Source organism: Dromaius novaehollandiae, chromosome 1, assembly GCF_036370855.1.
Source record: "Dromaius novaehollandiae isolate bDroNov1 chromosome 1, bDroNov1.hap1, whole genome shotgun sequence".
Classification (NCBI taxonomy): Eukaryota; Metazoa; Chordata; class Aves; order Casuariiformes; family Dromaiidae; genus Dromaius; species Dromaius novaehollandiae.
This window is the reverse complement of record NC_088098.1, coordinates 155,453,815-155,476,076: the sequence shown is the minus strand read 5'-3', so window position 1 is coordinate 155,476,076 and position 22,262 is coordinate 155,453,815. Positions and strand designations below refer to the sequence as shown.

Here is a 22,262-nt window from a genome sequence, read left to right as displayed (position 1 = left end):
GGTAAATACCACAAAAGAAATCAAAATATTTTCACTGGGGTACAATTATTATTGTTTTATATTACTAAAAATTTACAAAGGAATAGAGACCCAAATTCTCTCTCATCAATTAGGAAAACAATGCAACATTCAATGCAATTTAGAGACTGCAATATATTGTATATCTCTGTAAAAGCAATAGACTAACAAGCCTGCAACAGAGTAGAACAATTCAAATGAGGTAAATTTATTCAAACTAAAATTCTTACTTTTATCTTTACTGGACTATTGTCAATAATCTTTGGCTTCTAGTACAACTCAATCAGTGAATAATGTATGGACACAGTAAATGCTGATATCAGAGATTACAGTAGTCCAAGTTATTACATTTTAAGAGCAGTATTTCAATATCACTTATTAAAAAATACATTTATTGCAATATTACACTGTCAGTTACTGTTATTAGTGTAATAATGAAATCTAAACATCCCTGTTTTACTTTCTATGTGACACTAGTAATGGTGCAGCACTGTTTATTATATATATCAGATATAAGGAGGATACTTGACTATTTGCAGTCAAAAGGGATATTCTCTGCACCTTCATGTAACTTTTTGATACCATAATAACTATACAGAGAAATAAAGAAAAGCCTGGATTAGAAGACCTAAGCCCCATAAAAAAAGCCAAATTCATCATCAGTACAGATCAGCACATCAGCTCTGCTGATTAGTACTTAGTTCTATATTTAATAAAACTCTTGCCTTGGTCCTACAGAGTTAATTATCATTTCAGTTAAGATATACTAACTGGAACTTGAATGTGGATGAAGTCCCCCCCCCCCTTTTTTTTTTCCTAATAGAAGCCACAAAATTAAGGAGATAAAATTTGCAGAGGTTCTACATTTTCAAGATTTACAAAAATCAAGAAATCAACAGAACCGTTAGATATGGGCCCAGTTTTCAAACCTGTATCACTGAGAATTAGTATCACTGTCAGAAGCATACACATGGATTTGGTCTAACTTAAAATATGGGGTCTGAAAACGAGATTCGATGGAATAAATCCTGACCTCAGTCAAGTCAATAGCTCTCTCTCACTCGGGTCACAGGGCCAGAATTTCACCCAATATTAAACTACTTGGTGAAAAGTCCTGGATCCTCTAAATGACTAAAAATGAGTCTCTCCTACAGCCTATTGCATTGGCATGATTGATGGTAACATTTCACGGACATTTTTATTCACCTATAAAACTCATGGCCAGTGTATGCTACTGTAACACAGATGGAATTTAAAGTTACAAAACTGAGAATCCAAATGATTTTCTGTTCAATAAAACTGCTATAAACCTGCGCTATTTCTGCTGCATTTTACATGAGAAAGTGACCAAAAATGGCTTTGGTCAAAGGTGGACATTATTCTCTTCAAACTTTTACAAAAATGTTTTCCCTATGTCTTGCAAATATGATGTTTAAAAAACTTTTTACTCCATAAATTAAAGTTGCAGCCATATCTCCATGCTCAGGTACTCAGCTACATATTTTGAAAGTCTTATAGGATTTAACACTTTCTCTTCTTATTCTGAAGTCACTCATTTCAAACTGTTTATGCAGTTCTGTAACTTCTCTTTTGATTGAATGCTTTCTGAAAATTACAAGATTACATACTAATTGATGATGATAATTAAGGTTTGCTCAATTCCACAGTAAATTTAAATCCAAGTTTATCTTAAGACATTTGAAAGTGAATGCAAAATGGGAATTTATAAAATTAAGATTGATTTCATGAAACTTGTCAATAACTGATCTTGACAGCTGCATAAATTACTTCAGTGTTATGTTTTATGAAACAGTTTGTTCATATGAAGTAATTTGCTCATTACAGCTAACTTAAAAGTTACTGTATTTCCTGAATAATCTATGATACCATTGAAAAAGTTAAATTTTAAGGTAGATTTATTAGGACATCATTACAAAAACAGTAAGATGGAAACCAAAGGGTAAAACAAGAAATTAACTATATGATTATTTCACTTACAACTCAAAAGTTTCATATTGCAGGTTAAAATACAACAGACTAGTTATCATTTAATATAATAAGGCTAGTTCTACTTAAAACAAATTGCTAAAGTATTTACGTTATTATAAGCCATAGAGCTTATACTCAACATTTCTAGGTGAAAACTGCATCCATTTTGTCCATGCTGTAAGTTGCAAAAGTTTGTGAGATTTTCTGAATGTTTTTGCAGTACATAAACCTTTAAAGAAAAAAGTTAACAGTGCAAATACACGATATACTAACAAACAGTATTAAACTAACGGCTAAGAGTGAGTGAAATGCTATTTTGCACATAATGTTGCTTTCGCATTGCTTTCTAAATTTATTCACCAGTGTAAGGTGTAAATTTGTTGTAATAAATAACTATATGTTTTATAAAATGCACAATTTGGGGGCATTTCACAAAAGCGTGCTAAGTATCATTTTTGTAGATCAGATATAAATGCAATACTAATGTAGCACACTGATATCACTTGAGTACAGTATGCTTTATTACTAGACATGCAACACATCTTGGGCATTATTACAGTTGAACATGTCTAGCTGTCTTTTAATCACGTGTCTGCCGTTTTGATTTTTCTTTATGACATTAGTATCTGTGTTTACCGGTCTAAGTTAGTTAGCTAAACACACAACAACCAACAAAGCAAAAAACCTCACTTACTCTATTTGCGCACCATGAGCCACAAGGGCACTTATGGAATCCATACTACCAGACCGTGCTGCTTTATGAATAGGAGTTTCACCAACATAATCCTGTAAAGACAAACTACATTTTGTCAAGTATCATCTTTTTAAAAATGAAAACTTATATTACTCATTTTAATTAAGCAAGTAGATACATAAATGCAGCATTTATTACCTAGCAAATGCATCAGGTACTTTATAATATTATTTTGAAGTCTGCAGTAGGCTCTGAGGTACATTAGATACTTAGTAGGAAGTAATGGCCAGGGCGTTAACTCTTAAGATGGGCATTATCCAATAACCTGGTAATCAGTACAGTCATATTCCACAAACCTGGTTAAAGGCCAGCACATACTACAATAACAAGTTATACTAACGCCATAATATTTCATTTCCTAGCACATTTGCTCCCTAATACCTTGCACTGAGCAAGCCATCTTGAGTTTAGAAGCAGTATGCTCATGTTTGTGGGACTATACTGCTCCCAGATCTTGCTGACACACTGAAAAGTACTGTAATGCACCTTGAATACTCACCAGGTGAGAAGTATCTATGCATATCTCCACTGCAGTATGAATATGACCCTGGGGTTCACAAGAAATATACAGACGAGATCTCTCCTGAGACATGTTATGTTTGACCCTTTTGTCCTATGGGCTTTTCTTTTTTGAGACTCTCTTTATCCATTTACATTCCAGTAGTGTTAACTAGCACATCTAATCGTCTAGCCTTTTCACAATATCTGCAAACATACTGGGTAAAGTGCGTTGCAGAAAGTAATAATAAAGGTAACAAAGATGTCCTTATAAACTAAAGGAAACTGCTAACGCTAGCAGAGTTTTGGAGGCAGAAAGAACAAAAAAATCCTTAGAGTCCTTAGTGATTAGAAGAGAGCCATACAGTCCTCCTTCCCCAATGGCTGTCTGTAGTTGATGGAAAGACGACTGCCTTCCAATGAAGTTTACATAATTTCTCTTATTTATTATTATTGCACCCATTTATTATTTCTGGTATTTATCTTTACTTGAAGTTACAGGAAGGCAGATGTATTTAATAGGGATAAAGTTGTATTAATATGGGAATACATGGGAATTTATTTGGCACTATTTTTTCCAAAATTATTTCCTTCATAAAATAGTTCATTTCCCATTATGGAAACTGTCTTCAATTTAGTATTTTGTTATTCGGCTTCCATTCCCCCTTCCTGCTGAAGAGGAAAGAGTGCAGAAAAAGAAGGGATTTGCATCTTAATTTTGCTCATCATTAATATTTATAATCCCACTCAAAAGATATACATTCAGTACTAGAGTTCCGTTTAGGGCAAGTTATTTCAACTGGGCATGCATACGACAGAGATGATGAGGATCTTTACTAGCCCCATACACACCTAGCATGTTGCTAGGTATGCCAGCTATACTGTGATAAAGCCTGGAGAACTGAATGAAGTAAGTATTGCTGCGGGGAAATGATGAGAAAGGAAAGGCTCTTCTTCCTTTGCAGAAGAGCTCCTCACCAAGTAACCTAAACTTGAAGCAGCTAATAATCACCCCACCAATATCGAGAAAAAGGTAAATACCTGAGAAGTATACGCCTTAAGAAGGGCTTCTTTCAACCACTAGCCTAGAAAAGTCAGTATCACCTTCTCTGCAGCCAAGGGATTGAGAAAATATTTAGAGAGTTACAGAATATGTGAATTTAGATTTTTATACCATTCCTTTTAATTACTGCACCTAATTTTCAGTTATCACTAATGTTCATTATCTTCTTTTGAAGTTCTCCTAGGAGACTGAATCTATTCACACTTCTGTTTATCTGAAATATCTTCCTAGCTCTACAAAGAAATTCTCTCTAGGTCACGAGCTAGAATGGAAGACAAAAATTATTTCCCACTGAAAAAAGGCTTTAATGTTTACTCTTTCTTAAACAAAATCAAGCTTACAGAAGAAAGTAAGGCTTCAGAACAGTTCTATTTAGATTCAACAACTAGAATGGATGGCCACGCACAGAAAAAGAACAAAAGAAGTTTTTCAAGAAGCTGCTGAGAATAGTTCAGTGGCTAGGTTACCTGGCTCTATACTTGGCATCATACGTTTTTGGGCATAAGACACGCCTCTTCCCTGCCTCTTTTTTGGTTACATGGAGCAAACTAAGTTCTAATTTCCCATGGAGGAGGATCACTGTCCTTTCTGAAGACAACTGCAGTTTATTTAGTTTAGGTTTATGACTAGATTATCTTTGAGTTGTATCTCATTTTACTGAATAACTACCTAGCTTCCCTCCTTGTTCTCTTTTTATATCTACGCTGAAGTCTTTGCTTCTCTGCTTATTCCCACTACTCTTTTAGGGGTGGTTATTTATTCAGTCCAGTCTACAGTCATTTTTTACTCAATTTCCCTCTTCCCATCTTTTGGGGATACAAACTTCTGTTAGCTTTCACCTCTTTCAGTTGAATCTGGAGAAGAAAACATGACATTGCTCTAAATGCCTAAATGATTCTGTTAATTTTTATCTAGTTTACTCCTTTAATCCTCTGCCTTTTATTAAAAAGTAGAAGTTACTTACCTGTAACTATTCCTTTTATGACAAGATGCTCCCATGCACATTAGCACTGGAGGTTTTTTAACTATGGGAATACTTTAAAAATACTTCTAGTATAGAAATCTTACTGAGACATGGAAGCACCATCTTACCTGACAACAAATACAAACTAATTCAGTTCTTTACTCAACTGACAGAATTTCAAATTCTATGAACCGATCACATTTCCAAAAAGGTGTTCAGATTTCTTAGACCCAGCACCCTCTCGTTTCTGAAGCCAGGTGGTGAAGAAGGTAAAGATGACTGTAGTACAGTTCCAATTCTTTACTAATAATGCTTCGAATTCATGATTGTTTCTCCTTCTGGATTTTGAGGACAGATGAGAGCTGAAGGAATATTTTTATTTATCTAGATTTAATCCAGCATGAATAGGTAGTTTAAAAATATGAAACTGTAACACAAAGGAATGAGATTATTTTTCTCCCAAAGACATCAATGTGTTTACAGTTCTTGCCAGCATGGGTAATCCTACCCTCCTTAGTCTTCTTTCTTGCTGCCATCACTGCCACATGGTGATAACTGGCTGGGTGAAAAGTTAATTACCACCTGTATAGAAGCAGTATTTCTTATCCCTTTTCTGTAAGGTAAGCCACATGAAGCTGTTTTCTGCAAATCAACACAGGCCATTTCCAACAGGAAAAAAAATTAATATACTAAGTACAGAAGGAAAAATATTTAAAAGAATTAACAAGCCTTTTATTAAAAAGGACTCATGATTATCTGTGCATAGCTGCACAGATTCAACCTATATTATGACAGGGATAAAGCAACAGGAAAAAAAAAAATCAGGGAAAGTAGCAGCAGTATAATTGCTTTGCACTGTAAGAGAGAACTAAAGCAGGCAGGCAGATAAGTGGAGGTGTTGACTCACAATGATACTAAGAACAATTAGCAGGAATAACCAATGAAACAGAGAGAAGAGAGGAAGGAAAAAAAAGTAAAAAAAAAACCCCAAAAAACCAAAAAAACACCCAGTAGGGGTTTCTTTTTTGTCCAATGCTGGGTAAAAATAGGCAGGATCATTGCTTGGTACTTCAGCTTTCTCCTGTGAATTTTTATGATCCTTTGTAGGGAGAGGAGGGAAGAAGAAAAAAAGAACTGTCCACCATTCAGAGAGAGACAGATGCAAGGGCAAACAGGGGCTTCTGCAGTGAATTTATTTCTGAGAGGAAACAGAGGTTTCAAAAATAGGAAGAAAAGTTGCTGAGAAGCATGATATAGTTGTGACAAGCACAGTTTTCAGTGGTTGTCCTTAATCATTGCTGCCTGAACATGGTCCTGGGCAACTGTCACCAGTACGGAGATATGCGTCTCAATGTTTTCCTGAACTTCTGTGGCTGGCAGTGTGAGCCAAAAACCTCAGGGCAGATGAGGAAGCATGCATAAAACTTCTACTGAGTACTGGAGGTTTACATTGGGACTCAGACTCAGGTGGATTCCTTTCCAGAAGCTATCCTTTTCTTTTCCCAAAGGTGATAAATTAGTTTGGAGCTAACGACTAAGAAACAATTTGCAGCCAAATTTTTACTAGTTTAACTATCAAGCATTACCAGATCTCTCTCAACATGTGTTTTGAATCCAGTGTTGTTAGAACACTTGTCCTCACACAAGCACTAGCCAGTGACTATGTCTATTTGAAGGACAGCATCAGTCAGCTGAGAGGAACGATCAAAATATGAACTGGGAAATAGTGCTACAAAAGCTTGGAAGCATGCATGGAAGCCCTAGATGATAACCTGAAACCGTTTGGAAATAAATAAGAAACTAAGATCATTTATTAAGCAGTTCCAATAAGAGTAATAGAATTTGACCTTAAGTGAGCAAACAGCTGGAAGGAACTGGGGGAGATGCACTATGCTTTTCAGGGTCAGGTATGAAACATCCCAATTATCTGCAGGTTGTGTCTGCTCCTACAAGTAGCACCTAAATACACTGTCTAGCTTTCAATTCTTGTGCAGGTGAAACCAGTGTGACTGATCAGCAGCATCTTAACAAAGACAACTTAGAGACTTGTTTTTGTTTCTACTACCATTTTAATTAATTAGAGCTATCTTCTTACCTTATTACCAAACCAAATCTAATTAAGATACTTCTTGCATGTTCAATTAATATTTTGTGGGGTCCCCACCCCCAAAAGCAGCTATTACACTGAAGTGTAACTTGACCCTACCATTATCAACAACATATTGGTAGGTTACATTGTGGAATACGTGTATTATTTATGTTAGTGTCCACTCCTTGTCAGTATCTAAATCCATCCTTGGAAATCTGTAGGATATAATTATCACTATCCCAGCTGAAAAAATTCAGGACCACATCACTCTTCCTCCTGTGGGGGACCACAGATCTTTCTATTATTTGGATTTGCTCTGGTGACAGGACATCAGTTTAGAAAGAATACTCCCAAGTCATGAAGACTAACCCACTCCTTAAGTGAGAATGAGTTTCCAGTCTGCTTTTAACTGCAGATTATACTGCCTTCTGCTTTCCCTTAAAGACAACTACATTGCTGCCCTGAGCCCAAGGAAGGATCTCTCCAGACTTTTCTCCTCTTCTTTTGAGGGCTTAGGCACTACTTCCTTCTTTGTTATAACCTCACCCACTAGATGTGACAATTTTTTTCCATCATGTTGCAGGACAGCAACCTTGTTCTTCAACCTCACTGGTCAGTTCTGTCTACCCTCACAGTTGAAGCTTTCATTCTTCTCATTCATTCATCTGCACTCATTCTTCTCTTCTCATTTAGTAGATACATGTAGATCTTTAGTCCGTGCATGCTATATCTCCTCTCTCATGACCATTGCTTTACATTCTCACCTGGACTCCAGATGCATTTCTAGTTCTTGCATTTTCTTTTCTGAAGATTCTACCGCTACGCAGTAATAGCTTATTGCATAAGTTACTTGTTTCAGGTATCAAGGAGAAGATGCAATTTATAGCCTCTGCATCCAGTCACCTTCATTGTTTCTACAATTCTCTTGGTGTCTCTCACAGCTGTTCTCAATGCACCGGCCTTCTTTTCTGCAAACTCAACACAAACTTCCCCATTTCTTATTTTTGCATAACTAAAAAGTTCTAGAAATGCAAAAGTTCAAGTTCTTCAGCAATCTTAGCTTAACTTTATTGCATATAAAACACAGTCTGGCCATTAAATATTTTACAAAAAAAAATAAGATGCTTCAGGCCAGAGATTTTATGGCTGCAGTGCTGTACTACAGCTTTAGTAATTAATATTAGAGCATACACATTTACTATCATAGAACATTATAAATAAAAATTTCCAGTACTGATATGAAGGTACATATTATGCATACAGAGCACAGAAATAGATCCTTTCAGTACTGAATGGATTCTGCAAAAGCATGAAAGTTTTAAAAATTTGATTCTATTACTGTACCAGAGTACAAGAGTCCTTTACATATATTTCACTGGATTAATCCACTCTCTGCTACCAAACAAAGCATTATCCATATGCAGAGTAACAGTAGTGGAAAATTATCAGAGAAAAAAAAATTCACTCATTCACGCTTTGTTAACAAAGTACATGTTTTTGATCTACTCACAGGAAGTTACTAGCAGAACTTTGGAAATAATCTAAAAATGGAAACCGTGTGAAACCAAATACAACTTAAGATAAACCATGGCAGGCCTTATTACTACTAGCTAGATTTATGACTAAATCATGAAGAACCATGAAGGTCTTGGGATTCAGTAAATAATGGTGAAGTTCATTTTTCAATTATTGATATATTTAAATAAGTAAAACCTTTCTCATTAGTTTTTCTTTTATTTTTTTTCCTATAGGGACATTACAATATCAATATAATTGCTAATGCTGTCAACATCAGGCCAGCATGAAACCATTTTGTTTCAAGAAGTAGCAAGATGTCAATTCCTAATAGAAATAAGCATGTTCTCCAAACCTTTAGGGGCTTAAAGAACATTTATTAGTCCTACCTCTACAACAACTATCAGTTATAGGCCTTTTTCATCAAGTCATTTGACTTATGCTGATGTTTAGGATATAATCTTTGTATGTACATGTAGACACATGCAGTAAAAAAGGACCAAAACCATCATTCCAAAATTATACACAGACATGAAACACACATTAGTCCATACCTGTTTGTTTATGTTGGCCCCCACTTGAATCAACCAAATCAGACACTGAGGATGTCCTCCAAAAGCAGCAATGTGGGCTGGTGTTTGAGCAAAACGTGTTGTACTGGCATTTACAGAAGCTCCAGCTCTCACTAACTGCATTAGGCACTCCAGCTTTAAAGACATGAGGGAATAAAAATAAAAATTTTATAAAGATGTGCTATGACACAATTAGCAAGGGTTAAATAAAAACATCTCAGAAAACTAACGTAACTGGTGAAACTAAGTAGATGCAAAACAATCAGTTCACTCTGTTCCCCTTCTCCCTATGTTCTTTGATCAGAGACCATACCTGAAAAGCACTTAATTCTCCCCCTCAAAACTGAACGTTGACATTAATTTTTGGAATAGGGAGGAGGGGGCACAAACTCGGAGCTCACCTCAACAAACAGTTGGTTCACTTTTGTTAGAGGGGGGGAAAAAAAGTTTCTGCTCTAGCAAAGCTGCAAACATGATAATAAACAGACATTACTAATCAATGTTTGCCAAAACAATAGGGTCTTGTTAGGAAATATACAGAAATATTTTTCAGAAAGTTTAGAGTAAAGTAAACTGGAAAATGCAAGGAAGATTTTAAATTTCTTTAATGTTTTCCTGAAGGAACTGAAGCAGATTAAGGAAAACTAACAGTTTTAAAGTTAATCTATATCTAATGAGGAATAAACTACTTTCATCACTTTTCTGTTATTACAGCTGAAGAGCTGTTAAAATGAAATAGCATGCATGTCTGTAGTAGCGCTAACGAAAAGCTCTTTGCTTAAAAAATATATATATATATATTTATTTTGCCACTCTCTATATTCTGGCTTTCATTTTCCTATCATACTAACCAGAAGTGTCAGATATCAGAACAGCTGCTATTTTTAAATGTTCATAATATCACATTTGTAGACACTAAGAAACCACAGCCATGATGACCTCAACTTTCAAAAATAGTCAAAAAGTACTCTTTTCCTGTGTCACATAGTGACATTGTCTTTTTGTTGATAGGAAAAGGAATGCACTATTGTAAAATAAACAATTTAGTCTAGGCTTCAATTTATTGTGGTTAGAAAACAAACACTACCACACACACAATAACAAAATAGAAAAAAAACCCCTACCGCAATGATTAAGGCCATTCAGTCATATAAAACAAAAATCTACTGGTCAGTCTCCCATAATTAAAGAAAATGTTTATTAGCCATACCACAGCTGTGGAATAATTTGTTCATGAAGGAGCGATTAGAAAACACCAGAAAGGCCGCTGGCAGCTTGATTAAGGCCAAAAGCATAAACATCAAAATTCCAATGCTATTCTCTGCTGCTGTATAATGTCAGAGTCTTACTCATATATCTTTTTTAACCTGTAAGTTCTTGATCTCGACGAGTTACATAAATGAGACAAAAGGACCAATCACTATTAAAGTATTTTTCTATTAGTTTTGCAAATAGCTTTTCCCTCTCTGTATAGTTCAAACAAGTACATGTGAACCATATATTTCACAGCATACAAAAGCACTTTAAAGGATTGTAGTGGACTTAAAATTAGACATAAGAAAAGTACCATTAACTCACCATGAGGAAAATGTCCAGGGGTGAGGGTAACTGAAATATTGCAATACTAATGAATCTAGCTCCATAAACCTTAACATTAACCAAAGAGAAAGTATCTTTTTAAAAAGCAAACAAGTACCTGTACTGCAAAAAAGTGATGATAGTTACATCAAGGTATAGCAAAACTAGTATAACAAAAATATAATTCTAATGCTAGGTTATCCAAACAAATGCTGTATTTTTTTAATCTTAGATTTTCCTTATTGTCTACATACTAGCACCCCCAATATGGCTGTTAACCCTTAATAAATAATTACTAATGATGGAAAAAGCACCAACTACACCCAGAAGTTCCTCTGCCATAATTGCAAACAAAAGCAAAATTCAGCCAGTTTTTAAAATAGATTTTAATAGAATTAACTTGAGACCCCTCTCATATAAGCATTGTAACTTCAGCAAAGAATAAAATTTCCTGAATAGAAACTGGGCTGAAAGAGGTAGGCATTACAGTCTGCCAATTTTTTTTTTGGGGGGGGGGGGGGGGGGGGGAGAAGGGAGCGGAACTGGCAAACCAGTGTCTTCTAGCACTTTTTAAATCTGCTTTGTAAGATGGATACATGTCATGATTAAAGTATACAGCTTCGCATGTAAATTTTTTTTCCTTGTGCTTTTCCTTTTCGTATCTCTTACAGGGTACTAACAATGAACACAACGTTGCATCCTATTAAAAGCTGAAGCCTGCTGTCTTCTATATCATGGCCGGCAGAAAAAACTGCTTCTTTCAACACTATAGAAAAGTGAGGTAAGTTACTTCTGTGGGTAGGAAAAGGCAAACAGACCTCAAATCAAAAACCCATTGGATTACTTATGTTTTAGAACAGGACACAAGTCTGCTTTTGTTAAGCACCTTTTTACCTATAGAGACATTTTCCAGTGTATTACTATACCTAAAATGGAGGTGAAAGTATGATTTAATGAAGATGGACAATATCCATGTAGTCCATGATACTTGCAAAATATCAAGGAAGAGATGGACATTTTTATTTGTAATACTTTTGTCCCAAAAGAAACCGTGTACTGCACTATTATTTTGCTTGCTATAATGTAAATGGTCAAATGGGAAAAAATATATTTAAAGAAGTCAGAAAAGAGTATAAACAAGTAGGTACAGTTAAAGAAAACAGTATATATGCAAGCAGTTAAAATAGAAATGAAAATAAGTATAAAACAAAGCAAAGCAACAGCAGCTTTGTATTTTATCCTTGCCTTTTGTTTTCTACCTGTATGGTAGCTTTTGAGATCATTAATGATTTTTACATTCTGATCCATCTTCTTTTCATCAGAAAACTACAGAATACCAGTAAAATTTAGGGCACTACATAATTAAGTCTAATTTGAATACAGCAGCTCTAATGATAATCCATTTAGATATCAAGCTACAAGCAGTTCTCTGCTGTCAGGGTATATCCTGAAAATACATTGTAGAAATGAAAAAAAAAAAACCCCAAAACAAAACAGAGCATATTTTCACTAGAGTTTCGAATATTACAGCCAGGAATGCTCATCTATTATTTTGAATTCACTTTTCTTATAATTTATTATTTTTAAGCTCTTCAGGTATGTTTCAACAAAGTAAGCCATATTTATTCATATATACCATGTTTTCATTTTTTTCTTAAGATACCATGTCTTTATTGCTGCTAGACTAGTATTTCCCAATAAAAAGCTTTTTTCCCTCTTTCACATATCCATTCCTAATGGATCCTGCCCTTTGACTGTGCTTCCTCATTGTGGCATACCTACAATTGTATGCAAGAAGGTAGTTCTACAAAGCCTTATTCTATAAGAATTGTGTAGTGCCCTTTGATAAAGTAAGGCTTTCTTCCATGTTCAACTTGTGCAACAAGTAAAGGAAAAGAAAGGTTTGTATATTGTTAAAGCTCACCAACCCTGGACTGATGCTGCATGTGCTTGTGTGCACACAGGTATGAATTGTTTTAGATTTTACTGCTTACAAGTCATTCCACAAAGACTTCTTCCAGAAAGGAACTAGTGTTTTTGTCATTCCAGCCTCATGCAGAGACGAAGTTAAAGCCAATACATGTCTCCTGGACCATACTGCTAAATTACTCTATGCCAAAAGAACAGGCATGAAGTTCTGTTGCTGTCTAGTTTCTTTCAGGAAAAGCATAACAAACAAGTGAAAAGCCCCCCCAAAATCTAGAGAAACAAAAAAGTACCAGAAGAGGGAGAGAGTCTTGCTGAGTAACTACTAATGAAGACTTCAAAACCAAATATTTCAAAACTCCAATACTTTGAGAAAAAGCAGAACTTTCCATCTGCAATTATGAGCAGTCTGAATTTGGAAAAAAAAAGTCATAAATAAGAATATAAAAGCCATGCATGGGAATGTTTGCTGAAAGCAGCCACTGTTTCACTCTTGGTAATTACCTATTAGAGGGTGAAAGGTAAAAGTATAACTGTCCCTAGTGAACACAAAATAAATCAAATTTAGGATCCAATTACATTAGTGCATCTTTCTGATATGTGCTGTATAGTCTCTAGCTTTTTAAAAGCCACATATTTGCAGAGTAGTATAAAAACATCTGTAGCCTGTATCACCTTTGCAAATTCCATTTCCCTTGACAGATTTGTTCCCCTCACCATATGCAACCGAAAAACCCCCCCAAAACCAAAGCACATTTTGCTGTGGGTACGTAGGAATGCACATTACAAGATACCGTGCTTATATTGTTCCCTTTGTCAGCTGTTTTTCTAAGAGTCTCTGACAGGAACGATAACGCACACAAAAACCTCATATATCCTAGCATAACGGGTAAAAAGCACAAGAGGCTCGGCGGGGGGAGGGATTCTTCCAAAGCCCAACTCCACATTGGAAGGGCAAAAGCAAGACTGCCACATGCATGGACAGAAGAGAAATTCTTACAAGATGGAGAAAGGAAACAGAAACCACAAAATAACATCACAGGCAGAAAATTAATAATGCCAAATCATAGCATTTTGTATGAGGTTACTTCATGACAAGTTTTTTTTAAAGCATTTATTTCTGAATATGAAAGACTATTAGCTTCCGAACAAGTAAACAACCACTTCAGCTATGTTCCTACAGTGCCTCTTGAACAAGCACTGCAGAACCCATCATCTAACATACAGAATCCATCCCTTAATGCATGTTCATAACTCATTATGACTGCATAAGCATGTTCATTTTCCTTCCCCGGTACACAATCAATAAACAGATAGAAATATACTGGGAAAGAGAGGGAGAACAAAAACAAAAAAGAAAAAAAATCCAAAGAAACAAAAAAGAAACAAAAGCCAAAGAAATCACTGAAAAAACCTACATCTATCTAGGCTAGAATTCTGCATTGAAAAGAATATTAATAGCATTAAGAGCTAGGAAAGGCCTACATAAATCAATAGATTAGGATATCATCCATCTTAAGCTTTTAAATTTAAGGGTAAGCCAAGGAAGAAAGGTATTCTAGAAAAATATTTGGGTAACTTTTCCATTTGGCTGTTTCCTAAATAGCTGCTAATTCCCATTTTCAAGCTTGTTAATCCACCACAGGACTATTTTTAAAATGGCATTAGGATTCTTACATAGCAGGCTTCAAACACTGCCCGCCAAGCTCAGAAAGATCACCGCATTTTTTAACCTTAAGGTTCAAAGGGACCTGAAGGCAGAGGTTTCAGGAACACGGACCGAGCAACTTCTGCCCTTCACTTAAATGCACAACTGCCTCCGTGGGATCAAGAAACAACATCTCTAGTTGATACTTTTGATATCTGGATCTTTTCTGCACCGCAACGATGCCAAGGCAGTTAACTCCATGCTCATGTGCGTGCACACAATTTATCTTTCACATTGAAGGCAACAGAGGAGCGCTCTACAAGCCCAATCATCTTCTTCCCAAACGCCTAACAAGCCGGTCGTCATAACAGAGGCACAACAAAACAGTCTCCAGGTGTGGAGTCTAACGACGACAAGGGCCATGACTAGACTCTGCGGACAAAGCATGAGGCACGAGCAGAGGGTGCGTTAGTAGGGACGCGCGGGAGGGTGCGGGGGGGGCGCGGCGGCTCCTGCCGTCCCGGCCGCGTGGGAGGTCCGAGGGGGCAGCGGTGGGCGGAGCCCCCTGCCCCGCCTCCTCCCCATTGGCTCCCGCGGCCCCTCGCCGGTGACCCGGGCACCTTTTGAACGGAGACCCACGGCTGCCCGTCAGCGCGCCCGCGGGGCCAAGCGGAAGACGAGGCAGATGGACGCCCGCCACCGGGGATTGGGGGAGGAACGGTTCAGCGGCGGCAGGTGCCACCAGCCCCACACGGTCCGCCCCATCGAGAAAAGCCCGAGCGCCGCGGCTCTGCTCCGCCAGCGGATGAGGATTACCCCCCCTCCCCCCGCGTGGTGCCCCGAGGAGAGGCGGGCGGGGGGCGCCTGCCGGCAGCGCGCGCGCAGGGGGCAAAGATGGCGCCGCGTTGCGCGCGAGCGGGACTCGCGCCCTTCTTCCTCCCCCCCCCGCCACCGCCGCCGCCCGCCCTCGCCCCGCTGGTCGAGCCGGGGCCCCACCTTGCCGAAGTGCGCGGCCCAGTGGATGGGCGTCCAGCCGTAGAAGGAGTCCTCGGCCGCCAAGTCAGAGCGGGGCGAGCTCTGGAGCAGCGCGCACAAGGCCGGCACGTCCCCATCGCGGCAGGCGCGGTGCAAGGGGAAGCGCAGGGTCAGCAGCTCCTCGCTGGAGAAACCCGCCTCGGGGCCGGCTCCCAGCGACATGGCGGGCGGGCAGGGGGGGGGGAGCGCAGCGAGAGAGGGGGTGGTGGCGGGAGGGGAAGGAGGGGGGGAGGAGGGAGAGGGGAGAAGAGAAGCGGGCGGGCAGAAGCGCGCTGGCCAGGCTGGAAGCGGCGACTGTGGCTGCCGTTAGCTGCCCGAGCACAAAGGGAGCGGGGCGGCGCCGCGCGCTGCTCCTCCCCCCGCGGGCGGGCGGAGCAGGCGCGCGGCGGGAAGCGCGCGCCACCTCCTCCTCCTCCCCCCACGCAGCCGCCCGGCAGGGGCGGGGCAGGAGCTGGCGCGCGGCTGGCGCGGCCCCGCCCGCGGCGCGGCTCTTTTTTTCTGTTGCCCCAGGCGCTCGCTGCCCGGCGGGGGCCTCGCCGGGTGCTGCTGGAGCGCGGGGCGGCGCTTGTGGGCTGGAAGCAAAGAGCTAGCCGGCGCCGCAGTGTTTCTCGTCCCCCTCTGCCCCGGGGGAGAGGCGGACGGCAAATGTTTCCGCTCTTCTCCGTGCGCGGGCGAGAGCTGCCTGAGGGAGGGCCCTGCCTCGGGGCAGAAAGCGTCGCAGGCGTTTTCCAGCCTTCGCCGGTAGCGAGGGAATCGGTATCCCTGGAAGGATGTGGGCCTAGGGTTTTAACACGCCAGGCTTATTCAAAAGCTAGCAGATAGGACGTTAAGTCTCAAAAGCACACACGCGATTTTCAGGCTAGTAGCCGTGCGCTGCGGCGTGGCTCAGATGCGGTGAAAGCCTGGCAGCGAGCAAGCGCTGCGCTGAAGTCCCTGTCATCTTGAAATCAAAGTACGCGTCCTCACCCAAGGCGTAATCCAGCAGCGGGAGCGAGCCGCAGATAAAGCAGGATGTTTGCGTTTAACACCTCTCCGAGAGCACACAGTAGCAAATTTTCTTGAAACAAAACTGTACCTTGTCCAGACACCTATGTGCCAGGGAACTTGCTCACCTGAGCAGACCCACTCAGCTGGAGGGGACCACCCGTGTGTGCAGTGCCTTCCCATGCTTGGCACCGTGACCGAGGTCTAATGCTCTGTTGCCTTGTCTTCAATACACGGTCCTCGGTGCTAACCGCTTTCAGGCTAGCTGCGCTATTCCTGCGCGCTTGAGCTCTCCATGGATTTGTGCTGCAGGACAGATAGCAAATCAAAGGAAAATTTTGTTGACGTCCAGCAAAACGATGATGCCAAATTTCTCACTGTGTGGGGAAATCAGCTCTTGAGTAATGACTTCACAGAAACTTCTGGAAACTTTTGATTGTTGTCCCTAACCTTAACACGATATGGCTACCCATTTATTTAATGGCAGAAGCGAAACTTAGGGTGAAAATGGATGTTGTTTTAAATTTTTGACTGAGGGATGCTTACAGTTTTAATTATATGTCTATAAAAGGTAAATACAACAAATTATTTTCTGTTGAAAATGTTTACTGCTTTTCTGACAGTAGTAAGCTCAAGTAGTAAACATAAATTGATGGTATTCTGTAATGTGCTTGTATAAATCTAAGTATTTAATGAGTCCCAACAGTTCAGGGGATGTTGCTTTTTCAGTGTACACTATTAAGCAATGCAAGCCAGGAATTATGTTCTGGGGCACCGAAGTATAAAGCCATTTCTGTCAAAAGTACCAAGAGATCCAGGCAATTTAAAGGCTTTCCTTTAACATCAAGTGGAACTAGTCATTAAGGTATTGTGAAATACACTTTGGTTCATATAGGAATTCTGATTTCTCAGGCAATACATTGTTTTTATCTCTCATGGAAACAAAAACCAGGAGTTAGGAAAAATAAAGCATTCTTAACTGTTTTTGGATTAGACTTTGTGCATGAGAAATGTATGCTTTGTATTGTGGGGGGAAGAAACTATAAAGAGTGTCTTAGTTTTCCAACATCTTACTTTTTAAAGACAAAATCCAACTAAAAAGGCATGAGGACTTCCTGGTTATTCTTTCTTCTGCCAGTCAGATGCCTCAGCACTGATACATGAACGCTCCTGCTGTAGCTAAGATGAGCGCGTTCTTCAAACAAGAAATGGCAATGTTATTACATTGCTACCTAATTTTTATACCATACAAAGATGTGATCTCTACTCTCCTTTCAAGTAATTATCTACAAGTGAAAACACTACCTGTAAAGCTTTTGAACAGAAAGGAATAAATAGCAGTGTAGTCATCTTTGTTAGGTTCCTTTATTTTCTGGTGACCAATTACTGTTCATGTCATCCAAAAAAAATCAAAAACTGGTACAGAAATTATTTAGTTGGAGTCGGTAATAGCATATGTATTTGTTAATGTTTCTTGTCTACAAGCCACCTTTAGTTGGCTTTCTTGGATTTATAGCTAGAACTGGGTAGGTACAATATCAAATCCTCAGAGATTAGATTCCAACACAAAGACCTAATTGCAGGCAGAAAGAACTGCACCCTGAAATACAGGCTACCATAAAACATTGTCTTGACACTTCTACATATGTTTCCCATGGCAGATAGTCTTTTTGTATGCATGTAATCTTAGAAACAGAAATGTTGCCTATGGGGGGAACTTTTTAGTCTTCAGTGAGGTGATAAGGGAGTTCATTCACTGTAGAAAGGTGCTGAAGTTGAATGGGTTCTTTGCTGGATTGTAGCATTCTCATGCAGAGAAGGTGCTTTCCAGGATGCCGCTGCAACAACAAACTGTAGATTTAGCTTAATATGTTCCTTAAAATATCACAGTGGTGGCTCAAGCAAGAAACAATGAATTTAGATTGCAAATAAAATTATGGGAAAACAAAACACTCTTCTGTTCACAAAGTTTTGTTTTGATTTTGACAGTCAAGTAATAAAAAGTGGCTGTTTCTACTTCAGACAAGCAGCATAAGTCTTAAACCAAGAAATATCATATTTTAACTATAAATCCATACAAATCATTGACTTTATACGTGGTTATATTTTTATAGCAGTATTAAGTTAGTGACTAGAAGGATGGAAGGAAAGCTTGCTGTCTGAAACTTGTATTTTGACCTTAGCACTCTTCTTCATTATGGTCTTATTTGAACTATAGAAGTACTTCATTAGTTTTTTCATCTGTAAAATGAGAATAATAAATTCATGCCCTGAGTGGTGGTGGGAAGCTCAGTTAATCAAGTTTTGCAAAGTGCTTTGAGATGAAAATATAACATTATGATATAAATACACAGATGAGGAATTTCAGCAAGAGTTACTTCAACTAATATTTGTATCCACTGGCTATTATTTTATTTTTATCAAAATAAAATAATGCTTAGCTTTCTACAAGGCTGCCAAGCTATGGATTTCAAAATAATGAAGTATAGAGAAGCCCTCTTATGGCTGGTGACACTGAAGAAGAGAGAAGTTAAATGCTTTGGCCAGGGGACTGAGTATCTTCAGATACAGCAACTACCATTAAGTATCTTATTCATTGGTGGTCTTTGCCTTATAAAAACAATGAACTTCTGTTGGATCTGGCCCTTGTATTCACAGGCCCTAAGAATTTATCATTCAATATGCACATCTGCTTCTGGGTTGTGTGGATTTTTTTTCCGCATTTCAAACTTCTCTAGGCAGATGCTAACACTTTAAATCAGTATGCTTGGGTCTGGTATTAAATAATGAAGATCCCGTATGACAGAACAGTTGAAAGGAAAAGAAAGTTACTGTGTGTTATAAAAATGGTCGTTACCAGAATGTCTGCTATTAAAGAATGCAGTTTCTTAGGTTGAAAACAGGCAAACTGTTTCTTAATGTCTTGTATATACGCACTAACATACATAGTCATTGCATGTTAGTGTTTGTATTGTTTGTAACTATCATAAAAAATAATGATATTAAAAATGTGGGTTATAGTGAAGGTGAACATCAGTTAAATATTCTTGAACTTGAGAAGATTCATGTTCAAAATTTGCATGTGTGTTCCCTCCCTGACTGGGATATACAAACTGCCATACCAGATAAAGGCAGTGGACTATCTCATTTCCTTGTAGACACCCGTCTTTAATTTATTTGCCTTCTAACACTCCCTGCAAGGCAGATAAGTGCTATTCTATTCCTTTTGCAAATAGGGAAGCAGAATACAGAGAAGGGAAGTGGCTTGAAGTGTCATGCAGGAACTTTGCATATGGAACTGAGCCTAGCTATCTTAAGTTTCATGACTAAATTCCTAGGTAGGAGGTCAAGGGTTTTTTTTTATTTCTGTTATAGTAACCTACAATAAATACTCCAAAATTGACAATAACAGTATTCTCCCTTTGATACAGATTCCTTAATCAGTTTGCAGTTGGCATGTAATTTAGAGAGTCACATACCCCTTTCTGTTTTTTTTTAACTGTGAACGATATCGTTATCCAGTTAAATACAAAAAATATATATTTTTAATATTCTGCTTTCCCGTTGGCACATTTGATATGTTTTGGCAATGGGTTTTACAGGTTAATTAATTGAAATTAAACGTAATTTTTTATTAAAAATGTGTTCTCTATCAGTTGTTATATGTTGTGAATTTGGGGCACAGGAATTCTGGGTTTATCCTTTCTTTATAATTCATTACCATTACATTGTAGCTCCTTCTATCGTTATCCTAGTTAGCTTCTGTACTGAACAATACAAGTCTTAAAGATATTTTCCACATTCTTTCTCTCCTAAAGATCAGATACATAGAATATATGTCTGTGTTAGATGGTTCTAGCTTCTTTCTAGATGATATATTTGGTTTCCTAGACAAATATAGTTGCTGTTGTGGTCTATGTGCATATGGTATAAGTCAGGAAACTAAAAGTGATCGGTTAAACTGTAATTTACACCGTTTTATTAAAAAAAGGGAAGCAGTAATATATAATTTAATAACATGTCAGATTCTTTGCATTTTGTGGTTTGTATGAGTTTTTGCAAATTAGCTAAAGACAGATTTTAGCATTTAATATGCTATGCAATGGAATGCAATAGATAGTATGTGTGTACAGTATTATTTACATGAAAAATACATTCCTGATTTCTCACGACTCAGAAGAGTTCACCTAGTAAATGTAGTAGTCCTTATTTTTGTGATTTTGTAAGAAATAGTTACCTGCAGGCTTATTTGCATTAGTTTCATCCTCCATTCTATTCTTGGTCTTTTAAAGGAAGTGAGAGGCTTTGTTTCTGTTTGATTCAGATCAAGGAGATGGACTTTTTGTTTTATTGAGGAGTTTAAAAGAACTAAATTTCCTTTAAGAAAGAAACAGAAAAAGATGCAGAAGAGTTTATAGGCAATGTGGAGACAGAAGAGATAGATTGGTCTTATTTTAGCTAAGTTGGCTTTCATGTTATCTTTTGGCTAAAGGTTGAGAAAGAAAATGGTCTGTAAATGAGGACTTCTTGGATATTCAACAGAGTTGAATAAGCATAAATTTAGGAAGTAAATACATTATTTTAAAATATAAAAGTATTTTGTGAAAAAGGATTTGCTTAATTACATAACTCTATAATGTACTCAGCGTCTTTTCTGTGTGATGCTGATACACATAAATTATATTTTCCCATTTTTCTTTTCAGACTGACTGAACATGCAGTATTTTTGAATAACTGGTACAGAATAATGTCAGATATTTTCATAAAAAAACTTAGAATCGCATCACATACATAATTAATTCAAATGCTTTCTTCTTTGCTAGCTTGGTTAACATCTAGGGCTTTATTTAGTTACACACACGTATATGTCTAGTGCCATTTGAAATGCTCAAGAGTATTCTTCCCTGTCACTGCTGCTGCAGAAAGACATGAGTTTCTGCAGGTCTTCTGTCATACCTGCACCAAGCTAACAGGTATCTTGGATGTCCAAGGGCTTCTTGAACTGCATTATGCATCTATATTTTGACAGAGGAAACCTCCATAAATGTCATTTGCATTGGTATACCCAGTCATCTAAGGAATTTCTCACTTTTTATCTGATCCTGAATTCCATAAAGCATCCTGTCTTCAGAGGAGCATCCTGTTTGAGGAGGATTTCACAAAAGGCTAGTGATAATCTGGACAAACTAATTCAGCTGATATTCATCATTCATTTTGTTTTGAAACTTCCAGTGAACTGTGACAAAAAGGTAACATTACTTTAGGCACCATGAATTTTAGCAATGGTGGGAAACTTTCCATCATTTTGCTAGTGTAAATGGTGTCTGACTCATCATCATCAGGGACTAGGTCACAGATTAGATTGACTTCCTATTTTTGGTTTCACTTGAAACCACAACTGAGTGCTGTGCCACTTAAAATATGTTGTTCTTATGTATGTTTTTTGCTGTCTTCACCTTTCTGCAGGGATGACCAACTGCTCTTTTGTGATTGCTCCTAAAACAGAATAGGAAATAAAGATTATTCTTTCAGGTAGAAGTTATTGGTAGAAACAGTTGAAACATGTTTTAAAAGTTAATTTAATTAACATCAAAGCATTAATGCTCACCTGCTAAAGCTACATTTCTGT

The 22,262-nt window shown here is 38.2% G+C and overlaps 1 protein-coding gene across 2 annotated transcripts in view; it reads right to left on the bottom strand.

Annotated features, from left to right (window-relative positions):
* Window positions 1-15,993, bottom strand: part of ANKRD10 (ankyrin repeat domain 10) — a 37,448-nt gene extending 21,455 nt beyond the window's left edge. The window contains exons 1-3 of one of the 2 annotated variants that reach the window (XM_064503922.1): window positions 15,611-15,993; window positions 9,445-9,597; window positions 2,702-2,793 (exon numbers count right to left, since the gene is read on the bottom strand). In XM_064503922.1, the coding sequence (XP_064359992.1) occupies window positions 2,702-2,793; window positions 9,445-9,597; window positions 15,611-15,811 (446 nt within the window). In that variant the 5' untranslated portion in view covers window positions 15,812-15,993. The remainder of the gene's footprint in view (window positions 1-2,701; window positions 2,794-9,444; window positions 9,598-15,610) is intronic. The other variant, XM_064503923.1, reaches the window with a different exon arrangement.
* Window positions 15,994-22,262: the final 6,269 nt, after the last annotated feature.